Source organism: Sorex araneus, chromosome X (assembly GCF_027595985.1).
Source record: "Sorex araneus isolate mSorAra2 chromosome X, mSorAra2.pri, whole genome shotgun sequence".
In the NCBI taxonomy this organism is placed as follows: domain Eukaryota; kingdom Metazoa; phylum Chordata; class Mammalia; order Eulipotyphla; family Soricidae; genus Sorex; species Sorex araneus.
In genome coordinates, this window is record NC_073313.1 from 132,859,680 (window position 1) to 132,886,263 (window position 26,584).

General features: G+C 40.3%; 1 protein-coding gene across 4 annotated transcripts in view; it reads left to right on the plus strand.

Moving 5' to 3' along the window:
* The first annotated feature begins 817 nt into the window (after positions 1 to 817).
* Positions 818 to 26,584, plus strand: part of RPS6KA6 (ribosomal protein S6 kinase A6) — a 242,384-nt gene continuing 216,617 nt past the window's right edge. For all 4 annotated transcript variants that reach the window (XM_055122992.1, XM_055122993.1, XM_055122994.1 and 1 more), the window contains exon 1: positions 818 to 1,131. In XM_055122992.1, the coding sequence (XP_054978967.1) occupies positions 1,057 to 1,131 (75 nt within the window). In that variant the 5' untranslated portion in view covers positions 818 to 1,056. The remainder of the gene's footprint in view (positions 1,132 to 26,584) is intronic.

The window sequence follows — 26,584 nt, forward strand, 5'->3', positions numbered from 1 at the left end:
GTGCTTCATAGCCACAAGTGGAGTCCATTGTCCTGTGTGTGTGTGTGTGTGTGTGTGTGTGTGTGTGTGTGTGTGTGTGCGCGCGCGCCTTTGTGCGAACAGTGGAAGGAAGGCACGCTATCAAGGAAAATGACAGCCAATAGCAGGAGCATCTTGAAGGGCTAGGAGTGGATTTACATATTTGGAAATCATACTCCTCTATTCTGCAGGCGTTTTCTTCCCGTCACCAGCTCCCAGGAGACTGATGCGTAGGGAAAGAAGCGCACAGGATGATACTCGTTGCTCTGAGAGGGGTATCATTTGCATGGAGGATACCTGCGTCGGCGAGCCCCGCGGGCAGATGCCTAGCATCCTCCCCGTCACGACGCATCCACTGCTCCGGGGGTCCCCTTCTTCCCGGGAACCCTGGCGCTGGCGGGGCGGCCGAGCCCGCGTGAGCAGCAGCGCGCATGCTCTCCGGGCCGGGCCGCGTTCCCGCACCTCTCGCGGCGGCTCTGATTAAAATTCTCCCGCCTCCGGGGTCCGGCACGTCCCTCCTCCTCCCTCGCCCCCTCCACGCACCCCGGGCCCCCCCCACCCCCCGTTCTCCCCTGCACCCGCCGCCTCCGGGCTGGGGGGAACTACTCGGCCCGGGTCCGGTGAGGCGGCCGCGCCTCTCCCGGGGGGCGGGGCGCGGCGGGGCGGGGCGCGTTTCCAGGTCCCGCACAGGTAACGCCGCCGCGGCCGCCATATTGCCGGGGAGCCGCGGGCGGCGGGAGGCAGCGGCTCGCGGGAGTTGGGGAGTCGCCGCGGACGTACCGCGGCGGCGGCGGCGGCGGCGGCGCGGGCGGCGCTGAGCACGCGCCCGGCGGCGGCGGCGGCGGCGGCTGTCGGGGCCCCGCGCCCGAGGTGCCGCCTGGTCTCCGGGGAGCCCAGGGACTCCGCGCTCGGGGCAGCGGCGACTGGGCGCGAAGCCCGGGGAGGGGGGAGCTCAGAAGCGGCGGCCAAAGTCCAAAGTGAGGATGCAAGGCCAAGCCGGCGCTGGGCAGCTCCTGCTCGAGTGCTCCTGAAGGGAAGATGCTCCCCTTCGCCCCGCAGGACGAGCCCTGGGAGCAGGAAATGGAGATAGTCTGCAGCGGCGGCGGCGGCGAGGTTCGTGTGGTGGCCGAGGGGGGACTCGCGCTGGCCCCCCGCCCCCTTCTCGCGGGCCCCGGGCGCGCCGCGAACGGTGTGCCTCGGGCGGCCCCGGGGGCGGCGGGCCTCGGGGGCTCGGGCCGGGAGGTGGGCTGGGACCCCAGGGCCTTTCTGCCGCGGGGAGCGCGGCCCGCCGGAGCTTGGCCTCTGGCCTTTGTCCCACCTCCGGCCCCGCGCCCCCGGCGGACTGGATGCGACTAAGTTTCTGCACTTGGAAAGCTGGAGTGAGTCTGGGGACCGCGTGTCACGCCGGACGCGCGCGTCCCCGCGTCTCCGCCCGACCGGGATGGCCAGCCGGGCACAGCTCGAGGGAAAGCTGATTCCGCCTCTGTCTCTGTCTCTGTCTCTGTCTCTCTTTCTCTCCCCCCCCCAGCGCTTCGGGAACCCAGCGCGACAGAAACACACCTTGGGGACAGGGAGACTGGGAACCTTGGGACTGAGAGCCGGGTGCCCCGTAGTTCCGCAGCTTTCTCCTTGCCGTGCGCCTGGCAGCCCGCGCTCAGGACCCAGGTGGAGTCCAGCTGGGAGCCGGGTCTCTAGCTCCGCTCTCGGACCCGGGTCTCTAGCTCCGCTCTCCGAGCCGAGGTCTCTAGCTCCGCTCCTGTGGCGTTCCACTGCCCCCTCCCCTGTCCTACCGTCGGATTCTTCCCCTTTCTTCCCTCTCAGTGCCGTCTCCGCCGGGTGTGTTGCTGAAGAACATAGACACAAAATCAAGCCGGCTCGTTACGAGGCGGATCTGGGGTAATAATACAGCGACATTGATTTAACCGGAATATGTTGCATCGCCTCTTGTTGCTCTGACTCCTTCTCAAGATGAGTTGCGGGCTGTTCGGTACTGAGACTTGACCTGCGCACCAATACTTTGTTTTCATCGTTACAAATGATTTAAAACCACATGTGTGATGGTTGTTATTGTTCTGTTAAAAGCAGAAGCGTTTAAAGCCTAAACAAGCGACATCCTTTTCTGAGAAGTTAATGATTTGATGTCTTGCCACTGGAGTAGATGACATGCATCTAAAGACATTTTACTACTATCCTTGATTCACAGTAGGGTATTTCGCGATCAGAATACTCATGTTCCTCATTACAAGGGTCAAATTTTTCAATTATGTGGCTCCTCCTTATATAGCTACTTTGCACTGTCTTGTTTAGCGTGTTCTATTTCAATTGTTCGAGTAAACACGGGTTAAATTAATGATAGAATTACATTTAACAAGAAATAGGGTGGAAATAAATTCGTAAGTAGTCTGAGACTGAACTCTCTTTGCTTTTATGGGATATTTTATTATTAAACTTGTCAATTATGAAATTTTAATATTCTGCATCTCTTTTAAGCAAGATAATTGGAGAATGGTTCATTTCTTTCTTGGAATGTAAGAATTTTTCCTACATGCACAAATTTTCTACCAAGATTATTTGAGGCGGAGGAAATTTTTTTAATTTTTTTTTCTTTTTGGGTCACACCTGGCAATGCACAGGGGTTACCTCCTGGCTTTGCACTCAGGAGTCACTCCTGGCGGTGCTCAGGGGACCATATGGGATGCTGGGCATCGAACCCGGGTCGGCCTCGTGCAAGGCAAACGCCCTACCCACTGTGCTTTTGCTCCGGCCCCTGCGGGGGAAATTTTTTTATTTATGTTTGCTATCTATTAACCCATTACAAATCATTCCTGACATATGGTTTATAAAAGTTATTTGGATATAAGAATGGAGTAACTGGTGCAGAACCCTTAAGTGCCTACCATGAAATTATATTTTTGTTACTTTTTAATATATAACTATTAAATTGTAATTACCATATTTTTATTGTTTGCAGTATGTTTTGATATTTCAGAGATTTAATTATGGGTATTTATGTTGGCAACTGGAATAGTTTTCAAGTGGTTGTTGTTAATCCCTATGAAATAAAACTAAATATACAGATAATGTGGAAAAGATAGTATTTCTGCTGTATCAGAAAGCTATGATTGGTTGATTTAACGTTTGTAGTTAAATAAAAGTATAATAATTTTATAACTAAAAATAATAAAATAATATTTTGTAAAATATTACAATATAAAATATTTTGGTGAAAATGGGAAGCTTCAATGTTTCTGGTGTTTTTTTTCCTTAATTTTTAGGAAGCGAGGGTCCCAAGTAGTGCTCTGAAACCTCCAGGCTCTCACCTGGAGGTGCTCCAGGTTTCTAGATATGTACCAAATTATGCTTAGGGGATCATAGTGTTCCTGCAATCAAAATGGGGTAGGCTCCATGCAGGGCATTTGCCTGAATCCCTGTACAATCTTTCTAGCCCCTGTTTTTAATGTTATTCTTTTAATTAAAAAAAATTTCCAGAATTTGTATTATTTTAATTTCATGCTTGTTAATGTTCATTTGAGGACTGTTAACCTTTTTTTCTTCTTGCTTTTTGGGTCAAACTCACTGATGCACAGGGGTTACTCCTGGCTCTGCACTCAGGAATTACTCCTGGCAGTGCTCAGGGGACAATATGGGATGCTGGGAATCGAACCCGGCTTGGCTGCGTGCAAGACAAATGCCATAACTGCTGTGCTATCGCTGCAGCCCCAGAGGACTTTGAGCATCAGCTTTGCAGCCTTTATGATGATAGATTTTAGGATTAAGGTGCTTTCATTTTAAAATGATTTTATTTTGAAAATGTGGTAGAATTCTTCTTGTATTTTTTGTTTTGATTTATACCAGGCAATGCTTGGGGCTTGCTCCTTGTTCTGTACCCAGGCATAACTCTTGGCAGGTTCGAGGTACCATATGTGGTTTTGGGGGATCAACCCCAGATCATCTTTCCTGGAAGGCAAGTACTATCTTACCCACTGTACTATCTCCCCAACCCTGAAAATGTGTTAGAATTTTTAAAGAAAAATGCCAGAAATAAGGTGCTAACTTTAATGTTAACAGCAATTTACATCAAGTTCTGTGTTTGTATAATCCTGGAAAATTAAAGATCATAAACACTATAACATATTCTAGAGCATTTTTGAACAACTTAGTGGAATTATTTCATAGATAGCTGTTAGCATTTAGAAATTATTATTTCTGAGCCATTTTAATTGGTTGTTTGAGACTCTAAGTACTCTAACCGAGATTTTTCATTTTCCCAAAGAGAAATATCATAAGGGGTAGTTTCTTTTTTAGACCATTGCTAGGTATCATGAAGACAATCCTAACCACTGTTCATCAAATTGCCCAGTGGGGGAATGTGTTGGAGATTTTAACAAGAATTAGCTTAGGGATCAGAGAGATAGTACAGTGTGGGGCATTTGCCTTGCACAGGACTGAGCTTGGTTTAATCTCCAGATCCCCTAGATTGTCCATCAAGCATTGCCAGGTGTTATCCCTGAGGGCAGGGCCAGGAGTAAATTCTGAGCACAGTCTGGTATGGTCCTCAAAATAACCCAAACATTTAGAAAATATTAGCTTGACTAAAAGACTTGGAGAATGGGCTTTAGAAAGAGAAACAGGCTCTTTTGGCTCCTAGGAAGAGGGTTCTTGAGAAAGCTTTTTGAGACCTTTACATAGGGAGGTCAATTAATCTGGGTTTCAATATAACATTTAGTTCATACTAGCTTTGTAACTCAGTGCACATTAACTATTCGGAATCTGTTCTTCATCTATAAAATGTGAACAAATCTTCAGAATTTGTATGTAGAGTAAATGTAGTATTGATCTTAAATAGTGAGCAGGATTTTTGCCTGTATCTATCTCTAGTATATAACAATTCTGTTTTCCTACATTCATCATGTTCTTTTTTTCTCCCCTATGAACTACAAATTATTGCTACCTATATTCAAATCTTGGGTTAAGATATCCATGGCCTCATGGGTATGTTTTTTCTAATATAAGAAAGTTTTCTTATGACCTCCTTCGTAGATGAGATCATTCTGTCTTAGTATACAATCACTTCTGTAGTCATAGTGTGATTCAGGAATAAAAGTACAGACACACTTAGAAATATTTTGTGGAATAAGAGACAATTCATTTTTTTGTACTGGCTAATGAGATACTTCACTGGCATTTTATTTTTCATATTTTCCCTGCTGTGAACTCATCGTGGTAGGAATTGGTTCATTTGACTAAGTATTTATTGGGTACAGGGCAGTGAGGTGCACTTTGTATGTAGTATTAAATGTCTGAAAATATACTACCCAGAGTTTTAGCCTACCTTTATGATTTTATGTTCAGATTGAAAAATTAGACAAGTATCTGAGTTGTTATCAAACAAGGCACAATACTATCAACAGTGAGTTAGTGGTGGTTTAAGCATTGGAGTCTTGTGGACGAGGATTTTAGATGTGCATTACAGAATGGTTATTATTTTCAGAGAGAGGAAAGGGATATATTTATATTGTATGTAATCACTATAAATAAAAAATGGAGGTACTTTTGGAGGAGAGTGGACTGATACTGCTAATGTATGTTTATGATGTGAGAATGGGGATATAGTGTGCAATGAGATGGACAGTATCTTAAAGTTAGGCTAGGCACAGACTTTTGAGGGGTTTTAAAGCAAGTTTATTAAGGATTCATTATTCTCTGAATGAGAGGGGGAGGTTTTTGAAGTCCAGTATTAAAGGCAGGTCTGTGCTTTGCAAAATAAATGTATAGGATGAATTTAAGTGGGGAAGAGATAGGAAGGGAGCATATAAGATGGGGAGGATTGTATTAGAAGAAGTAGTAGTGAGGTTTTTGGGGTAGCAATGAGGGTAGCATTGATGAAATTGCTTGCATTAGGGAATGTTTTTGCAGAAACCATATAGTAGTGTGCAAGTGAGTGGATATTTGGGAATAAGAGGAAGTAATAGAGCATTGTGATATAACTTGATTCAGTTTGACATTTTTTAATGCAGCATTGCCTGTTATGTGTCTATGTTAACCATGGTAGAAGTATACATAGACCTTTGCAACAATGGGAGATTGAAAATGTAAGTGAACTTCTCCCTCAGATTCAGCTGAAGAAGAGTGGACTATTGTAAAGAGTTCTGTTATGCTTGGGTTGTATAAGAGCTTTAATTCTAAAGGGGATGCCTGTACTATTAGCAAAGAAGCTTTTCATAATTTATTCATATTATGTTGCTTTCTGTACTTTTTAAAATGGCTCTTGGGCCTGTGTTTTTGTTTTACCAATATTCTTATTATGAGTTACTGGATACAGAGGGCTGTTATGAGAATAGTGATTGGCCCTTCTTTCTGAATCTTTCTGTAAAGTGGAAAAGAGAATTAGAGTATTTTTCTTTTTCTCTTTTTGAGTATTTTTATTTCTTATAGTTTGTATTTGGTTTATTTAGAAGAGAAGAGGGGTCAACAAAGTTCCGCCCCCTTTAATTTAATACATAAAAATACTGCAAACGTTCTAAAGGATTAGTCTCAAAATATAACCTTTGTAATTTATTATTGGTTAAGTGAGGGATAGTGACTCCATTGTGTTTGACAGATATTCCATTAGAGAACAGAAATATCTTTATTTAATTTTTATGGAATTTTATTGAATTTCCATGAGATACGCAGTTACAAAGTTGTTCTCTATTAAGTCATAATAGTGTTCAAACACCCATTCTTTCACCGGTGCACCTTTCTAGTCACCAATGTCCCCAGTTTTTCTCCTGTCTGCCCCTCCTTCCCTCAAACCCTCTTAGCTGCCTCTATACAGGCAATTTTTATTTTTTTTTAATTTTTAAATAACCGTGATTTACAAAATTATTGATTGTTGAATTTTAAGCATATATTTCTTTTTTTATTTTTTATTTTTTTGGTTTTTGGGTCATACCTGGTGATGAACAGGAGTTACTCCTGGCTCATGCACTCAGGAATTACTCCTGGCAGTGCTCGGGAGACCATATGGGATGCTGGGAATTGAACCCGGGTCAGCTGTGTGCAAGGCAAACACCCTACCCGCTGTGCTATTGCTTCAGCCCCTAAGCATATAATATTTCAACACCAGTCCCAACACCATTTTCAAATTCCCTCCACAAGTGTTCCCATATTCTCTCCTTATACCATTTCCCATTCTATCCCTGCTTGTCAGCTTCACAGGCACGTTACAAAGTTTTAGTGGTTGCAGCTTAGATATCGTGTTACTGTTTTTCTGTGGAGTCTATGTTTTGGGTAGATTGCTATATCACTCATTCTTAACACTGGTATAACTGAGGCCTACTGCCTTCTAACAGAAATACCTAAGGTCATGCGTTATTATCCTTACTGTAGGATCCGTATGCCTCTTCTATGACCCTGTCATGGATAGACAATATAAGGAAATATCACTGTCACTGTCATCCTGCTATTTGTTCGAGCGGGCACCAGTAACGTCTCTCATTGAGAGACTTATTGTTACTGTTTTTGGCATATGGATATAAGGAAATATATTAATTTAAAAGACGATTAATATTTTAACTCTAATAATGACACATTTAATTTTTTTAATTTTTCATTGATGAGTCACCATGAGGGTACACTTACAGATTTATGTGCTTGTGTTACAGTCATAATGCTCAGTACCCATCCCTCCACCAGTGCCCATTCTCCTCCACCGATGGCCGCAGCATCCCTCCCCCCCCCCCGTCCTGTCCCACCCCACCCCGCCCCTGTGGCAGGGCATTCCCTTTTGTTCTCTCACTCCTTTTGGGTGCTGTGGTTTGCAATAGAGGTATTAGGTGGCTATCGTGTTCAATCTATAGTTGCTTTCAGCCCGCCTCTCCCATTCCAAGCAGATCCTCCACCACACTTTTGTTGGTGTTCCCTTCACTATCTGAACTGTCTTTCCCCCCAGCATGTGAGGCCGGCTTCCAAATCATGGAGCAAATCTCCTGGTACTTATTTCTACTATTCTTGGGTGTTAGTCTCCCATTCTGTTGTTTTATATTCTGCAGATGAGTGCAATTTTTCTATGTCTGTATCTTTCGGACTCATTTCACTTAGCATGATACTTTCCATGTTGATCCACTTATATGCGAAGGTCATGAATTCATCTTTTCTGACAGCTGCATAGTATTCCATTGTATAGATGTACCAAAATTTCATTAACCAGTCATCTGTTCTTGGGCATTTGGGTTTTTTCCAGATTCTGACTATTGTAAAGAGTGCCTCGATGAACATACAAGTGCAGATGTCATTTCAACTATACTGTTTTGCCTCTCCGGGATAAATTCTCAGAAGTGGTATTGCTGGGTCAAATGGGAACTAAATTTCTAATTTTTTGAGAAGTGACCATATTGTTTTCCAAAAGGGCTGAACCAGTAGGCATTCCCACAAGCAGTGTAGGAGGGTCCCTTTCTCCCCACATCCGCACCAGCAGCGGTTGCTTTTGTTCTTTTGGATGTGTGCCAGTCTCTGTGGTGTGAGGTGTTATCTCATGTTGTTTTGATCTGCATCTCCCTGATGATTAGTGACGAAGAGCATTTTTTCATGTGCCTTTTAGCCATTTGTATTTCTTCCTTGAGAAATTTTCTGTTCATTTCTTCGCCCCATTTTCTGATGGGGTTGGATGTTTTCTTCTTGTTGAGCTCAACCAGTGCCTTATATATACCCTTGATATCAATCCCTTATCAGATAGGTATTCGGTTAATATCCTTTCCCATTCTGTAGATTGTCTTTGTATTCTGGTTGCTGTATCTTTTGTGGTGCAGAAGCTTTTTAGTTTAATATACTCCCATTTGTTTATCTCTGTTTCCACTTGGTTGATCAGTTGCATGTCATCTTTGAAGATAACTTTAGCGTTAATATCATGGAGGGTTTTTCAGACCTTGTCTTTAATGTGCCTTATGGATTGTGGTCTGAGGTTCAGGTCTTTAATCCAATTTGATCTGACTTTTGTGCATGGTGTTAGGTCGAGATCTAAGCCCATTTTTTTGCATGTGGTTGTCCAGTTATACCAGCACCATTTGTTAAAGAGGCTTTCTTTGTTCCACTTCACATTTCTTGCTCCCTTATCAAAGATTAGATGATTATACATTTGAGGTTGTATGTAGGGATATTCCACCCTGTTCCATTGGTCTGTGGCTCTGCCTTTGTTTCAGTACCATGATGTTTTAATTGTTACCGTTTTGTAGTAAAGTTTAAGGTTGGGGAGGGTGATACCTCCCATCATCTTTTCACCAAGAATTGCTTTAGCTATTCATGGGCGTTTATTGTTCCATATGAATTTCAGGAGTATTCGATCCATTTCTATGAAGAATTTCATGGGTATCCATATAGGGATCACATTGAATCTGTTATAGTGCTTAGGGGAGTATTGCCAATTTGACAATGTTAAGTCTTCCTATCCATGAGCAGGGAATATGTTACCATTTCCTCGTGTCCTCTCTTATTTCGTGGAGTAGCATTTTGTAGTTTTCTTTGTAGAGATCCTTTACCTCTTTAGTTAGGCTGATTTTGAGATACTTGATTTTCTGGGGCACAATTGTGAATGGCATTGTTTTTTTATGTCACTTTACTCTGTCTCGCTATTTGCGTATAGGAAGGCCATGGATTTTGGGTATTGATTTTATATCCTGCAACTTTGCTGTACAAGTCTATTGTTTCTAGGAGTTTCTTAGTTGTATTAGCATTTTCTAGGTATAGAATTATGTCGTCTGCGAATAGCAAGAGCTTGATTTCTTCCTTTCCTATATGGATGCCCTTAATGTCTTTTGTTTTTGCCTAATTGCTATTGCAATTATTTCCATTACTATATTGAACAGAAGTGGTGAGAGTGTTCATCCTTGTCTTGTCCCTGATCTTAGACGGAGGGCCCTTAGTGTTTCTCCATTGAGGATAATGATTGCCATGGGTTTGTTAGTTATCATCAACATGGGTTTGTTTGTTATCATCAACATGATAGTTGATGGCCTCGACTATCTTGAGGAAAGTTCCTTTTAAGCCCATTTTGGTTAGAGTTTTCATCATAAATGGTTGTTGGATCTTGTCAAATCCTTTCTCTGCATCTATTGAAATGATCATATGGTTTCTATTTTTACTTTTGTTGATATGATAGATTATGTTGATTGATTTCCGAATTTTAAACCATCCTTGCATCCCCAGGATGAATTGTACTTGGTCGTGATGTATGATCTTTTTGAGGAGTTGTTGGATTCTATTGGCTAATATTTTGTTGAGTATCTTCGCATCCATGTTCATCAGGGATATTGGCCTGTAGTTTTCCTTGTTAGTGGTGTCTTTATTTGCTTTTGGTATTAGGGAGATATGGGCCTCATCTGTTTCTTTGATTTCCTGGAAAAGCTTGAGGACAACTGGCTACACGTTCTCTTTAAATGTTTGGAAGAATTTGCTAGTGAATCCATCCAGACCCGGGCTTTGGTTTTTGGGAAGACGTTTGATTACAGTTTCAATTTCCTTGATATTAATGGGCTTATTCAGGTATTCCATGTCTTCTTGATTCAGTCTTGGGAGATTGTAGGAATCAAGGAATTTATCATTTCTTTAGGTTCTCTTGTTTCATGGCATACAGATTTTCAAAGTAGTCTCTGATGATGTTTTGAATTTCATTGGTTTCTGTTGTGATGTCCCCCTTTTCATTTCTGATTCGGTTTATTAGGGTTCTCTCTTACTTTGTGAGTCTTGCTAATGGCTTATCAATCTTGTTTATTTTCTCAAAGAACCAGCTCTTTGTTTTGTTGATCTTTTGGTTTGTTTTTTGGGTTTCCATGTCATTAATTTCTGCTCTAAGTTTTTGTGGAGAGCCTCCACCGGGCCATGCTTCGTAAACAACACCTGTTTCTTGTTAATTGCACCGTGCTTCGTAAACAACTCCTAATAAGGAAATAGGATGTCTTGCCACGCCCATAAGCTGTAACTAACCTATCAGATGCAGACACGTGGGCGTAAGCAGGCAGCGAGAGGTATATAAGGGGGGAGGTCACCTAGCTAGTCGGTTCTCCCTCATGCGTCCCCCTTTCCTCCTTCCTCCTCGTCCCTGTTCCTGATTTCTTCTCTAACGCATGAGAAAGTTCCTGAATAAATCGCAGCCAAAAGGATCTCCGAGTTGCGTGTTTCTTTGCTGGATGAAGCGACGCGAGACAAGTTTTATTATTTCTTTCCTTCAGTCTGTTTGGGTTCCTTTTGCTGGTCCTTTTCTAAGATCTTGAGTTGTGAAGTCACGCTATCTATGTAGGCCCTTTATTCCTTACTGAGGAATGCTTGCAGATCTATAAAGTTTACCCTTAACACCGCTTTCGCTGCATCCCATATGTTCTGGTAGCTTGTGTCTTCATTATCGTTTGTTTTGAGGTATTTTTTTTATTTCTTCCTTGATTTCCTTCCTGAATCACTCATTATTCAGGGAGTTGAGTTGTTTAATTTCTAGGTGTTCGATTTGGTACTCCAGGTCTGTGAGTGACTATGTTGTATTTTCAGCGCATTGTGTTCTGAAAAGATAGTTGATACAATTTCTATCTTCCCAATAATATTGAGGTATGTTTTGTGACCCACCACGTGATCTATTTTGGAAAATTTTCTGTGTACACTGGAAAAGAATGTGTATTCTTTCTTTCTGGGGCGTAAAACCCTGTATACGTCTACTAGCCCTCTCTCTTCTATTTCTTCCTTCAGAGCCATTGTTTCCTTGCTGAGTTTTGTTCTTGTTGATCTATCCAGAGGTGCTAAGGTGGTGTTGAAGTCTCTTGACTTATACTGTGGTGCTAGCGATGTCCTCTGTAAAGTCTGTTAGGAGTTGTTTTAAATATTTAGCTGGTCACTCATTAGGTGCGTATTTGTTTAAGAGTGTGATTTTTTTCCTGTTGTACATATCCCTCGATGAGTAGAAAATGACCTTTGCTGTCCCTTCTAATCTTTTTCAGCCTGAAGTCTATGTTGTCAGATACTAGTATGGCCAACCCAGCTTTTTTGAGGGAGTTGTTTGCTTGCAGGATTGTTTTCCATCCTTTGACTTTGAGTCTATGTTTACTGTTTGTTCAGGTGTGTTTCTTGTAGGCAGCAGAAAGTTGGGTTTAGTTTCAGAATCCGTTTTGCTACTTTGTGTCTCTTGATTGGTACATTTTGTCCATTGACCTTAGAGAGATTATTTTCATGGGATTTTGTACCATCTTTCTGTAGGACTTGTTCTGTAGGGTTTTTTTTTCTTACAGTAGCCCCTTTATCCCTTCTTTTAAGGTTGATTTTGAGTCTGTGAAGCTCCTGAGCTGTTGTTTTTCTGTGAAGTAGTGTATGGTTCCTTCCAGTTTAAGTGACAGTTTGTCCGGAATTGAGAATTCTTGTTGATATGTTCATTTCATTGAGTTTTTTCACTATATCCCACCATTGTCTTTGGACTTGGAGGGTTTCCTTTGATACGTCTGCTATAATCTAAGGGGTGCTCCTTTGTATGTGATTTCCTTCATTGACCTTGTTGCTTGCAGTATTGTGTCTCTGTCGGCTGAATCCATCATTCTGACTATGATATGCCTTGGAGTTTTTTTAGCTGGTACCCTTTGCGCTCCTTGGATCTGGATGCCCACATTCTCTATCTCTGGGAATTTCTTAGCAACGATGTCTTTCAGTGTGGTATTTTCATTGGGATTAGTTCCCTGTGCTTCTGGTCCTCTAATGATTCTTATGTTATTCCTCTTGAGGTCATCCCCTAGGACTGATTAACTCTAGAGCCATATTGAGGTCTTTTGCCATTATTTTTTGTTGTCTATATGCTTTCTGCTGCTCATCTTCAAGTTCACTGATTCTGTCTTCGACTGTAACCATTCTACTGTTGAGGGCTCCTACTGAGTTTTTTATTTCATCTACCAGCTCCTTTAATTGTGTCACTTCTGTTCGTAGCTTTGAAATTTCTGCTCTCATTTCTTCCTGTATTTTCTTGGTGGTCCGTTCCAATGCTGCATTCATATCCTCCCTTAATTTGCTTTTTTGTCTGTTCCATGGTTTCTTTGAGTTCTTTGAGTTCTTCACGATTTCCTCTCTGAATTCTTTATCTGAGAGGAGGTTGTATTTTGGATGACCCCTGTTGAGACTTCTGAAGTGTCTTCTTCATTTTCTCCTTGTGGTGGGTTTTTTTGCAGTTTCTTCATGTTGTTATAGGAAGATAGAGGTGGCACCTTCCCGTTCTCTATGCCTATTCCCTCTTGCTTCAGGAGGGGATTCTGGGTGAGCTAAGTTGATGATGGTAGCCTTTTTTCCCCTTCTAGAATAGTTCCTTACAATCAGGCACTCTTTCTAGTTTATGTAGGGCCTCTAGTGAAGGCTTGAGGCTATGACCCTTTTATAAAGGGCTTTGTGTACCTTCTTGTGTCCTGACAGTTTTTGTGAATGTTGGATAGACTGATGGTTGGCATATAGTGATTGAGATGGCCAGGGTGTTCTTCAAAGAAATAGGTCATACAGATTGTGACCTAAGTGCTCAGTGTCTGGAAGGGGTAGAATAACTGTGGCCATGTTAGCCCCTGTGGCAGCCCAGGCAGGAGGCCACGCCCCATTTAGGCCACATCCCTGACATAGAGGACATGCCCCTGCCATCCTATTGGCAAAGCTAGGCAGAAACCAGGGCTGTGTGACAGCCAGGCGGGTTTTGGGAAACCCAGGCTGGGGGTGCTGGCGGGAGAGTTGCTTCATGCTGGGTGGGCGGGGCTGAGGGCAGTCCAGGTTACCTCGTTAGGGGAGTGCTTGGTTAGGGAGGCGAGGGGAGGGGCTTGGCGGAATAATGACACAAACTAATTACATCTGAAGTGTTTATAAACCTCAAGGAGAATGAGATATACTCACTCTGTGTTTTCTTTTCAATTTGATTCACTCTTGGAAACAGCTTTGTGTAATAAGTGTATTTTTCAAAAAAGATGTGAAGGACTTAGTAATTCTGAATCACTTTATGTTCATATTTTTCCTTTATGTATTGCAGTTATGCCCACAATATCCCCTAGACTATTAAAGATAAGGAGAGCATATAGAAATTTGTTAGAAACAATACCAGATTAGTAATAATATATAATACTTCAGTGTTTACTTAAAATAAAAGTCAATAAAATACAATATATGTAACTATGCACAAGGGCAGCCAGAAGTATATCCATTCTAAAATTCACATATAAAAGTACAGTACCAAAATATCTAAAACAATTTCAAAGGAAGATTAAAATGTGAAGAACCACTTTATATTGAATGCTAAGAGTTATAGTATTGCTGCAGTAAAGAAGACAGTGAGATATATGTGAGAGAATGGACAAAGATCAATAGCACTGGAGCGAGAGAGATGGTATATTGGGTAAGGCATTTGCCGTCCATGTGGCCCACCTGGGTTCCACCTCCATCAGGCATTATTGTCCTGGGAGTCCTGCTAGGAGTTAAGTCCTGAGCACCACTTGATGTGGCCCAAAATTTTAAAAAAGGAAAAATATCAATAGCACAGAATTGGGAAACCAGAAGTAAATTCATACAAATATACTCAGTTGACTCAATTGATATCTAAAAAAATTTCTTTTTAAATTTAAAAAGAAAAAAATATCAATAGCACAGAATTGGGAAGCCAGAAGTAGATTCATACAAATAAACTCAGTTGACTCAATTGATATCTGAAAATAAAAAGGATTGCCAGGACAAAATAGAAGTTTGCTCTCTCCCTATATATATTTATATATGTATATGAATTTCCATATGCCTATATATGGAAATTAGTGTGTTTCTGATTATTTTTGAAAAGTAAATAAAACCAGTTGTGCTTTTGATGTTTGGCAATTTGGCAAGAATTGTAAAGTTATTGCTTCTTAACAAAATCACTCTAAAATTTAGATATTTTAGATAAAGTAGTTCATTAACCTAATAGCCTGAAGTTTAACTTATTTCTGTTTTACTCAATGGTTATACCTTGCTTTGTGCTCAAGGATCACCCATGGAAGTGGTTGGCAAACCACTTATGGTGCCAGGATCCAATTGGAGTTTAAATTTGTTGCATACAAGACAAGAGCCTAAACCCTGGTGCATGATGGTAAACTAAAATGTTCATATTCATAAGGTGATTTATGGGATACTAAGGTGGGTATTTGGGCTATTCCCAGCCATGCTCTCAGGCTAGCTCTTGCTCTGTGTTCAGGAGTGGCCCTGGGAGTTGCTCAGCGGTGCCAGGGTTGTTACTGCTGACAAATGCAAGACAAAGGCATTTTTTTCCTGTCTTATCTTTGCAGTTTTATCAGGTAATATTTAGAGATTTCATGGAACACATTTCTGAACGGTGAGTAAAGTGAGAAAAATTACTGGAAGAGTTTCATGTGTGCGCATTCTATATATAGATGGGCATTATCTTAACACAATAACATGTCATGAATTTTAGAGAACTTTCAATACATATACTTTTAGTTCATACAATACAGGTATGATTTCAAGTTCATATGAGACAGGTAAGATTTCAAAAATTTAGTGATGGTGACTGGAGTGACAGTACAGCAGGTAGGGTGTTTGCCTTGCATGCGGCTGACCCAGGTTCAATCCTTGGCATCCCATATGGTCCCCCAAGCACCGCCAGAAGTAATTCCTGAGCATAGAGCCAGGAGTAACCCCTGAGCATCGCTGGATGTGACCCCAAAAGCAAAACAGAACAAACTTACTGATAAAATGTATTACTTAAGTGTTTGGCTCTGAGTTCAGCTAAGCAGAGTAAACAAATTCATCCCTAAATAGTAACCAGGAAAGCAATTCTGCCTTTGAAATTTTGAAAAAGTTCAAAATTTTCACAAAACCGTCTAATGTGTAAATAATATTGATTTTCCTTGTTCATCTCAGTAGTAACTTATTTACACAGTATTCCTTTTATGGCATGATACTTGATTGGTTTCAATTATTATTAAATATTTCTGCATATGTTTATGAAGTCCATATTTCTGTGTAAGGTACTGTTTGTTTACTATGAGATATTTAACTAATGATGACAATTTTATCCTTAATAACTGAAAAACTGTTACATATATATATACTTATATATCTCAAAGATGAGTGGATTTAGGCATATATATTTATAAAATTATATGATTAAATGAGAATAAATAAAATCTGAACATTGTTATCTAGGAACACAAAGAAAAAGAAAACCAGGATAAATGGTATCATAAAGGAAATTGAAGAAGTTAAAATACATAACCCAAAATATAAATGTTTATAAGACCATTATTTTCAACTACATCAAATCAAACAAATTATTGTAAGTGGAATAAATTTATTTTTTTCATTTTTGGGCCACACCTAGCAGTGTCTAGAGCATTTTCCTGGCTCTGAGCTCAGGAATCATTTCTGGTGGGGCTCTGAGGTTTATACGGGGTACTGGTAATAGAAGCCTCATCAGTAGCATGCAAAGCGAGTACCCTGATAGTTACTGTGCTATATCTATGGTCGCAAAATGGACAAATATTTATAATTTCATAATATCCCAGGATTTAATCAGGAGGAAATATAAAATTCGAGGCGAGTTATATGAAAATAAATAAAACAGTTATCAAATAGTTCACCCAAACAGAAGCCCAGGTCTGGGTTGGTTCTCTAGTGAGTTACAAAAACCTTTAGAGATAATTCCTTTGATGACTATATCAGTAAGCAAAATTCAAGAATTTTTTTCGAGTTACTTAGAAGCTAACATTACTCTAATATCAAGAAGAAACACCACAAACACGCACAAAACACCAATAGCCTTGATATGTATAAAAATATGCATTATATATATGTGTGTGTATATATGTATATATATATTCTCAAAAAATCTTAATGAGCAAAATTGAGCATTACATAAAACAATCATACATTATCCCTAAGTGAAGCATAAGACAGGTACACAAGGGTCGTTGTTTATATGCAAGTTTACTAATGTGGTAATTCAAAAAACAAAATGAAATATAAAAACAATCAGTAGATGCAGAGACATTCTTTGAGCAGATTCAACAACACCAATTTGCTTTGGCTGTGTGCCACATCCAGAGTGCTTAAGGCTTTTTCTCTATGTTTAAGAATTACTCCTTGTAGTGCTTAGGAGATTCCAGCAATTGAACCAGGCTCAGCAGAATGAAAGTCAAGTGCTTTAACCCTGTACTATCACTCCCACCCCCAATAGCCATTTATGATTAAAAACTCAACAAAATGGAAAAAGAAGGAATGATTCTCAGTGTATTAATATTATATATAAAACCCCTATAGTTCAGTGACAGAAAACCCATATACAAAAAACCCAGAGCTCAGTGACATAGTTCTTACTCAGTGACTAAGAGGTGAAAGTATATTTCTAAGATCAGGCACAAGGCAGCAATGTTCATTTTCACTGTTCTTAAGTAACATGGTATTGCATGTTCTAGATATGGAAATAAAGCATGAAAATGAGATAAAAGATGTTGGAAACTAAATACTCACATCATTGTATATTACATAAGTAGCACTGTTGTCTGTTGTTCATCGATTTGCTCGAGCGGGCACTAGTAATTATTCCATTGTGAGACTTGTTACTGTTTTTTTTGGCATATTGAATATGCCACGGGTAGCTTGACAGGCTCTGCCGTGTGGGTGGGATACTCTCGGTAGCTTGCCGGGCTCTCAGAGGGATGGAGAAGTTGAACCTGGGCTGGCTGTGTGCAAGGCAAATTCCCTACCCGCTCTGCTATTGCTCCATTCCGTATAGCTCCAGAGAGCCCGGCAAGCTACCCAGAGTATCCTGCCCGCACGGCAGAGCCTGGCGAGCTACCTCTGGCATATTCAATATGCCAAAAACAGTAACAATATGTCACACAATGGAGATGTTACTGGTGCCCGCTTGAGCAAATCAATCAACAATGGGATGACACTGCTACAGTGCTACAGTAGTGCTAGTACCAATATTACATAATACACAGAAAAACTTAAGTACTAATAAAATTTATTGGAAGCAGAGAAACGAAAGAATAAAGGTACAGAATCGACAGAAATATGTTCCATTTTTATAGGCAAACAAACTAGAAAGGAGAGACAAAAACCCACATTTTCAGTTGTATCCAAAGATGTCAGTTAATTAGAAGTGAGCAAAGACTAAAGATTTTAGAACATCAAAACTATTCCACTATTAAAATAAATTGAAGATTCAGAAATGGAAGAATTTTTCATGTCCATGGATTAGACGAGTTAGCACTGTTCTGTAAGCATCTTAATGAAATTCAATGCCATACAAAGTCAAAGTTTTAGCGTCCATGTTAAAATCTTGAGGTACCCAATGGGCCTTTTTACTCCAGTCTTTAAGGTACTCTCTACAATACAGAGATGTAGGTCCATATGAGGTACAGGACATTTGGTGATAAGATGGAGGCTGCTGCTTCTCCATCTGGGCTGGGCGATTGGGAGCACGTCCTCCAGACCGCTCATCTGAGCTACTCTCAGACTCAGAATCTGAAGGAGTGGCAGCAGACTCATAATCCACATCACTTTCATCTGATGCACTGCAAGTGGAGTTATATTCACAAGCCTTAGAAATATTTTTACTATGAAAGCCCTTTTGAGACTTAGGTATGGGAGGAGCTGAGACTGTATTATCATTAATATTCTCCTCCTCCTCATTCTCCTCTTCCTCGACTGTATTTTTTCTAAAGAGGAGAATAGAATTAACAATCTCCCATGTAATCCAGAATTTCATGGGGATCTTAGTCCCTTCCTTAGATGCCTTATAGACATTTTTCTTAACTTTTTTTCCAAATCTTGGTTTCTAGAGTCCCTTCATCTGGGAACCATGGGTTTACCTCATAAACTACTTTAAAGCATGACCGGAGTTGGTCTCTGGAAATACAGAGTTCCAGATCCCCTGTTCTGCAGGAGAGATACTAATCAAATCCATAATGGCTTGGCACTTTCAATCTGGCTTGAGGAACTATGAAAGATCTTGGGAAGACCAAGAATCTGTCCCATCTTAGTGGGGGACAGCTGCTAGAATTCTAACTCTGAGCGCCCTAAAAATCATATTCTTCCACTCACTTTCTAGAGTGGGGTACACAGAACGCTATTCTTACCTTTAGTTGGTAGTTTGTACCCGCACCAGGGACATCAGCTGTAAAAAAATACAAATGGCACGTGTGCGCCGAAGGGGGTGATGTGTCTTGCGTTGTCAGCTGGCTCTCAGGGCAGCACTCTCTCTCTCTCATCACTTGCGTTCAGTGCTCTCGAAGTGCAGTGTATGGACTGGATCAGGATGGCTCCTCCTTGTGCTCTGCTTCTGTGTGTGTTGCTGTGCTCTCTTCTGTCTATCTCTGTCTCTCTCTCTCTATAGTCTCTCCTCTGTTCTCTTCCAACCTCTCTCTGTCTTTGCTTCTGTGTCTTTTCTCTGCTTCTGTGTCTTCTCCTGTGACTTCTGTCTTGCCTTCATTTCTTCTCTCCACTTCTGTCTCTTCTTGCTTCTGTCTTACCTCTGCCTTCTTCTCCATCGCTTCTGTGTCTTCTGCTTCTTCTTCTGTTACAGTCTTAGTTTATATAGCAATCACATAGGGTGGTAACACAAAGGTGGGTTGAACATTAACAAATCAACAAAGAGGGGTTGTTGTTGTTAATCTTCTGGAGAAAAGACCATTTCTCCAGGAGATTAACAAAATCTCATCTAAGGAGATTACTCCAGATTACTGGGAGATCTGCTCAAGGATGGGATCCAAACAAGGGTGTGTCACTTTCTTCCTTCCTCAGCTAGTAATCCACTTAAGCAGTTGTAGTAAATCTACTTCTAATATTTCTAGCAATGTCATTCTGTATGAGCACAGTAAGAGATATATCAAATTTAAAGTTTGGTTCTTCCTCAGGACATTCACGATATATTCCAGACCACAGTCCTTAGGCCAGGTTAGTCTTCCTAACCCCAGCAGGTTAGGAAGAATCCTTGTTAATTTTGGATCATGACAGCATTCGTTTATTACCATATTCTCAACTTAGAGTTGAGTATTGTGGCGCTTTGACTTGACCCATTTTGATGCCAGGGTAGCTCATAGCTTGCCCTGGGTCCATTCTGTCCCTCACCAGGACCCTGCTTTGGGGGTGCTAGGATCTAAGGGCAACTGAGTTGAGAAAGCAGATGCCCGGGAGTAAATATTATTGGAGTCAATCAGCTCCCAAGTTACAAAGCATAATATTAACTGTCTTCCTGTGTCCATACAGAAAGGACATTGCTTTAAGGTAAACTAAGTTCCCTGCGGCAAGGCTTAAAGGACAAACCCTATGTTATCCTACACTGCATAGTATTCCATTGTGTAGATGTACAAAAGTTTCTTTAAACAGTCGTCTGTTCTCGGGCTCTCCGGGAGTTTCCAGATTCTGGCTGTTGTGAACAGTGCTAGTGCTGGAAAGAACATACTGGTGCAGATGTCATTTCTACTGTGCTTTTTTGCACCCTCGGGACATATTCCTAGAAGTGGTATTGTGGGGTCATATGGAAACTCAATTTCTAGTTTTTGAAGGAATGTCCACAGTGTTTTCCAAAAACGCTGGACCAGTTGGCATTCCTACCAATAGTGAAAGAGTGTCTTTCTCCCCACATCCCCACCAGCATGGGTTCATTTTGTTCTTTTGAATGTGTGCCAGTCTCTGTGGTATGAGATGTTATCTCATTGTTGTTCTGATTTGTATCTCCCTGATGATTAGTGATGTGGAGCATTTTTTCATGTACCTTTTGGCCATTTGTATTTATTTTTTGAGAAAGCTTCTGTTCCTTTCTTCTCCCCATTTTTGATGGGGTTGAAGGTTTTTTTTTTCTTGTACAGTTCTACTATTGTCTTTCATATCCTGTATATTAATCCCTTATCAGATGGGTATTGGGTAAATATTCTTGTCCATTCCTTGGTCTCTCTGTATTTTTGCCACTGTTGGTTTTGAGGTGCAGAAGTTTCTTAGTTTAATGTAATTCCGTTTGTTTATGTTTGTTTCCACTTGCTTGGTCAGTAGTGTTTCATCTTTAAAGATGCACTTAGGTACAGTGTTATGGAGGGTACTGCCTACATTTTCCTCCATTTACCTTATAGATTCAGGTCAGATATCACAAAATCAAAGTTTAATGATAAATTTTCAAGTCTACAAAATACATACTACTTAATTTGTATGTAATCACAGTATCACCTGGACAGTTAAAGCAGTCCTAAGGGAAAAAAGATGGGTGGCATCATATTTCTCAATTATAAATTATGCAATTAAAAGTATAATAATAAAACAGTTATAATATTTGAATAATAGCAAAAGACTACTTGAGCCAGTGACATAAAATTGAGATCCCAGAAATAAATCCTCTTATGCTTTGTGACAAAGTAGCCAAGAGCATAAAGTAGGAAAATGAAAACCTCCCCAATAAATTGTGTGAGAAAATTAACTATGTGCCAAATGGAAAAAAAAGAAATTGAACAGTCATCAATCTGCATACTTAAGATTTGACTCAAAGTTCATTAAATATTTCTATTAGACCTGAATCTAATATAATTTAAAGTAAGTAGGTAGTATACTTAATGTTGGCTTGATGGCTCTCATATTTTTCCATTTGCTGTTTGGTCACACTCAGAGGTGTTCAAGGTTTACTCCTGGCAGGGCTTATGGTCTATAAAGGGTGCCTGGTATCAAGTTTGGGTTGGCTGTTTGCAAAGACAGTGCCTTACCTGCTGTGCAATCTCTCTGTCTCCTTCTAGTGGTGTATTAAGTAATTAAAGCCCATGGCAAGAGAAGTGAAAGTTAAATATTAAAAATAAACAACTCATATTTAAATGAAAATGCTTCTGCACAGATACAATAACTTTTCTCCTCATCTCCTCATCTCCTCCACTCCTCATTTCACGCCAGTTTGGTAATTTCAGTTCTGCCTTCCAGAGTCCAAATGTGATAACTTCTCAGAATATATGTTGCAAATCATTATGCCCCAAAGTATGGGGTAAATTGTCTGCCATAGAGGCAGGGGGAAGGCTGGGATGTGGGGGCATATTGGGGACATTTAGTGATGGAAAATGTGCCCTGGTGGAAGGACTGGTGTTCTATCATTGTATGACTGAAACTCAAACATGAAAGCTTTGTAACTGTATCTCCTGGTGATTCAGTAGAAAAAAAAGAAAAAAAAGGTGTCCAATTTTTGTCAGTGGATACTTTACATTCCTCACTTCCACTCCCTTATACTTTGGTGAGATTATCTGATTTTCTTAGTCCCTCTGACTCATTTTGCTTATTAACATCTCACCCTCAGTTCCATGCAAGTTATATCAAAAGGCATATTTAATGTTTTCTATATTCTGTTGGATATATAATAATTATTAATTTTCCACTCATGTATTGTCGGACATTTACGTTGTTTCTAGATCTTGACTGCTATAGTGACACATGGAAGATAGATGTGCACATATATTTTTGAATTCATGTTTTTTGTGCTCTTGGCTTAGACACCAAGACATATAATCACTAGTTTGTGTAATAGCTCAAGTTTTCCTTATAGGCAGACAATTTCATGTGGTTTTCCAGAGGATGTACCGGATGACAGTGAATGAGGGTCGGTGTCCCTACTAACATTGGTTGTTTCCTGTCTTTTTTAAAAAAATAAATTTTATTGGATCACCATGAGATACAATTACAAATTTTCATAATTACATTTCAGTCATACAGTGATGGAGCACCCATCCCTCCACCGGTGCACATTTTCCACCACCATTATTCCCAGTGTCCCTCCTGCCACCCTCACACCATCTCACCCCCTGCCTCTGTGGAAAGTGCATTCCTTCTTATTCTCTAATTTTGGGCATTATGGGCATTATGATTTACAATACAGATAATAGGAGGCCATCATATTTGGTCCTTTGTCTACTTTCAGCACGTATCTCCCATCCCCAACAATCCCTCTAATCATCATTTAATTAGTGGTCCCTTTTTATTGAATCATGGTGAGATACAGTTACAAAACTTTCATGTTTGAGTTTCAGTCATACAATGACAATGATCAAACACCCATCCCTCCACCAGTGCACATTCTCCACCACCAATGTCCCCAGTATACCCCCCTTACCTACCCTCCCCTGCCTCTATGGCATACAATTACCCCCATAATCTCTCTCTACTTTGGGGAATTATGGTTTTTAGTATAGATACTGAGAGGCTGTCACATTTGGTCCTTTATCTATTTTCAGCAAACATCTCCCATCCTGAGTGATCCCTCCAACCATCATTAGCTTAGTGATCCTTTCTCTATTCCTGTCTTTTAATGTATGCCATTTTACCAGTGTAAGGTGATATCTAACAATTACTTTGATTTTTATATCCCAGGTAATCAGTGATGAGGAAAATTTTCATATACTTAGTGATCATCTGTATGTACAGTAGTTTATATTTTTAGTGTTTGGTGAATGTTTTACATGTCTTGGCTATTAGCCTTCTTCATATGCGTAGGCAGCAAATATTTTCTTCTATTTGGTCAGATGTGTTCATTTTAGCCAAGTTTCTAGTTTCTTTTTTCTCTTGCTTTTTTGGGTCACACCCGGCGATGCTCAGGGGTTATTCCTGGATCTGCATTCAGGAATTACTCCTGGCAGTGCTTGGGGGACCACATGGGGTGCTGGGAATTGAACCCGGGTCAGCTGTGTGCAAGGCAAATGCCCTGCCCACTGTGCTATTGCTCCAGCCCCTTAGCCACAGTTTCTTTGGCATTGCAGAAACTTTAAATTCAATCTTCCTATGTTTGTTTACTTTTGTTTTCATTTTCTCTAACAATGGGGTTAAATCACTGAAGAAGTTTTTAAGTTGATATCATGGAAATTTCTTCCTCTATTTTCTTCCTTGTATTCCTTGAAATTTTTGGCCTAGTCTGACATGTCGGTCTTACTAAATTTTGAATTAAATTTTGTGTATAGAGTGAAATATAGACTCAGTTTTAGATTTTCTTTTTTTACTGTAGGCTACCAGTTTTCCTAACATTTTTTTTTGGAAAAAACTATTCCTTCTCTCAATTATATGCATCTGGTGCCTCTGTCATTGTCTGATTGCCCATACTTCTGAGAATTTATTTCTGGGCTCTCAATTCTTTTCCATTGGTCTAAGATACTGCTTTGTTTGCAGAAATACACTGTTTCAATTACTGTAGCATTATATTGCAGTTTCAAGTTAGGGAATTCAATGTCTCCTATCTTCTTTCTCCTAGAATAATGTTTTGATTATCAAGAGAACTTTTGGTCCCTGATACAAATTTTAGTAGTGTTTGTTATATGCTATGAAATAATGGATTAGAAATTTGGCATAGGTTCAATTCAATCTCTTTAATGCTTTGTATAACATGGTTATTTAAAGAATGTTAAAACTTTTAAAAATTAACATGAATTATTTTGGTTTTTTTAGGAACAGTCTGAATCACTGAATTTTATTTATTTTTTACTTTTTATTTTTAATATATTTATTTTTTAATTAGTGAATCACTATGAGGTACAATTACAGATTTACACATTTTCATGCTTTTGTTTCCCTCACACAATGTTTGAGAACCCATCCCTCCACCAGTATCCATTCTCCACCAACAATGAGCCCAGTATCCCTCCCACCCCTCAATCCCATCCTCCCCCACCCCACCTCTGTGGCAGGGTATTCCATTTTTGTTCTCTCTCCTTTTGGGTGTTGTGGTTTGCAGTAGGGGTATTGAGTGGCCATCCTCTTCAGTCTTTAGTCTACTTTCAGCACGCATCGCCTTTCCCACTTGGGATTTCCAACCACATTTTATGGTGTTCCCTTCTCTATCTACCTTTTCCCCCAGCATGTGAGGCCAGCTTCCAAGCCATGGAGCCAACCTCCTGGTACTTATTTCTACTATTCTTGGGTATTAGTCTTCTACTCTGTTATTTTATATTCCTCAGATGAGTGCAATCTTTCTATGTCTATCTCTCTCTTTCTGACTCATTTTACTTAGCATGATACTTTCCATGTTGACCCACTTATATGCAAAGTTCATGACTTCATTTTTTCTAACAGCGGCATAGTATTCCATTGTGTAGATGTACCAAAGTTTCTTTAACCAGTCATCTGTTCTCAGGCACTTGTGTTTTTTCCAGATTCTGGCTATTGTAAACAGTGCTGCAATGGACATATACGTGCAGATGTCCTTTCGACTATACTTTTTTGCCTCTCTGGGATATATTCCCAGCAGTGGTATTGCTGGGTAAAATGGGAGCTCAATATCTAATTTTTTGAGAAGTGTCCATATTGTTTTCCAAAAGGGCTGAACCAGTTGGCATTCCCACCAGCAGTGTAGGAGGGTTCCTTTCTCCCCACATCCATTCCAACACCAGTTGCTTTTGTTCTTTTGAATGTGTGCCAGAACATGACATAATTTTAATTTTCTTCTGCTCTTTTCTATTTATTTTAATTGAGTTAATTTTTGTTATTTTTCCCCTAGTACTTAATGGTTTTGATCACTTTTTTAGAGTTTTAAAAAACATTTTAGAATTTTTCCCTGATATATATTTTTAAATTTTTTAATTAAATCACTGTGAGATAAACAGTTACAAAGTTGTCCATGATTGGATTTCAGTCATATAATGTTCCAACACCCATTCCTTCACCATTGTACGTTTCCCAACACATTCTTATTTTGTCCCCAGTTTCCCTCCTTCCATTCCCCACCCCCAGTCTCTCTCTACAGCAGACATTTTTCTTCTCTCTCTCTCTTTGTCTCTGTCTCTCAGTTGCTCTCTTTCAGTCATTGTGGTTTTTGGTACAGCAGGGACTGTAAGTTTATCATATATATCCCTTTACAGTTTTAAGTGTTTAACATTTATTTCTATTCTTATTTTGTTTTGCATGTAGAAATGCTTGGAATTTAAAAAAACATTAAAGCAGTATGATTTACAAAGGTATTCATATTTAGATGTACTGTGTTCTGGCGCCAATTTCCATCACCAGTGTCAACTTCCCTCCACAGTTTTCCCAATTTCCCTCTCTCCCTATCCTCACCCAGCCATCTTCATGGGCATGATGTAAAGTTTGGTTTTTACAATTTGGATGATGTTTTTGTATTTTTGACTTTGTGGTTTGTATATTTAGCTCTGCCATCCTTTACACCACTGATGTATACACCACTGATGCACCTGAGTCGCCTTGAGCCCTGTCCCTGGTTTCTTCCTGTATATCTCCCTCCCCCTTGATTTCTATGTGTTTATTATCTGCTACATTGTTCTACTGGTTTATCATTTTTCTGCATCTTTTCTGTTGGATTCATTAGGACCTTCAAAGTGTAATTTTCCTTCTGTGTATCGCTATAACTTACCCAGTGCAAAAATGCCTTTAATTTCTATTTTTGCCTAATTGCCATGCCAAGGACACAGAATACTGTGTTGCACATACACAATAGTAGTGGAAGTGCTTCTAGAGCTCTGGTGTGATTGTTCGCCCACTGCAGTTGGCTGGGCATGATAAGTCAGTAGGACAGGCAAATAAAATAAGTTTGCTGGGATCTTGTTTATCTGGGCATGATGGTGGCTTGTCTCTTGGATGGTGCCTC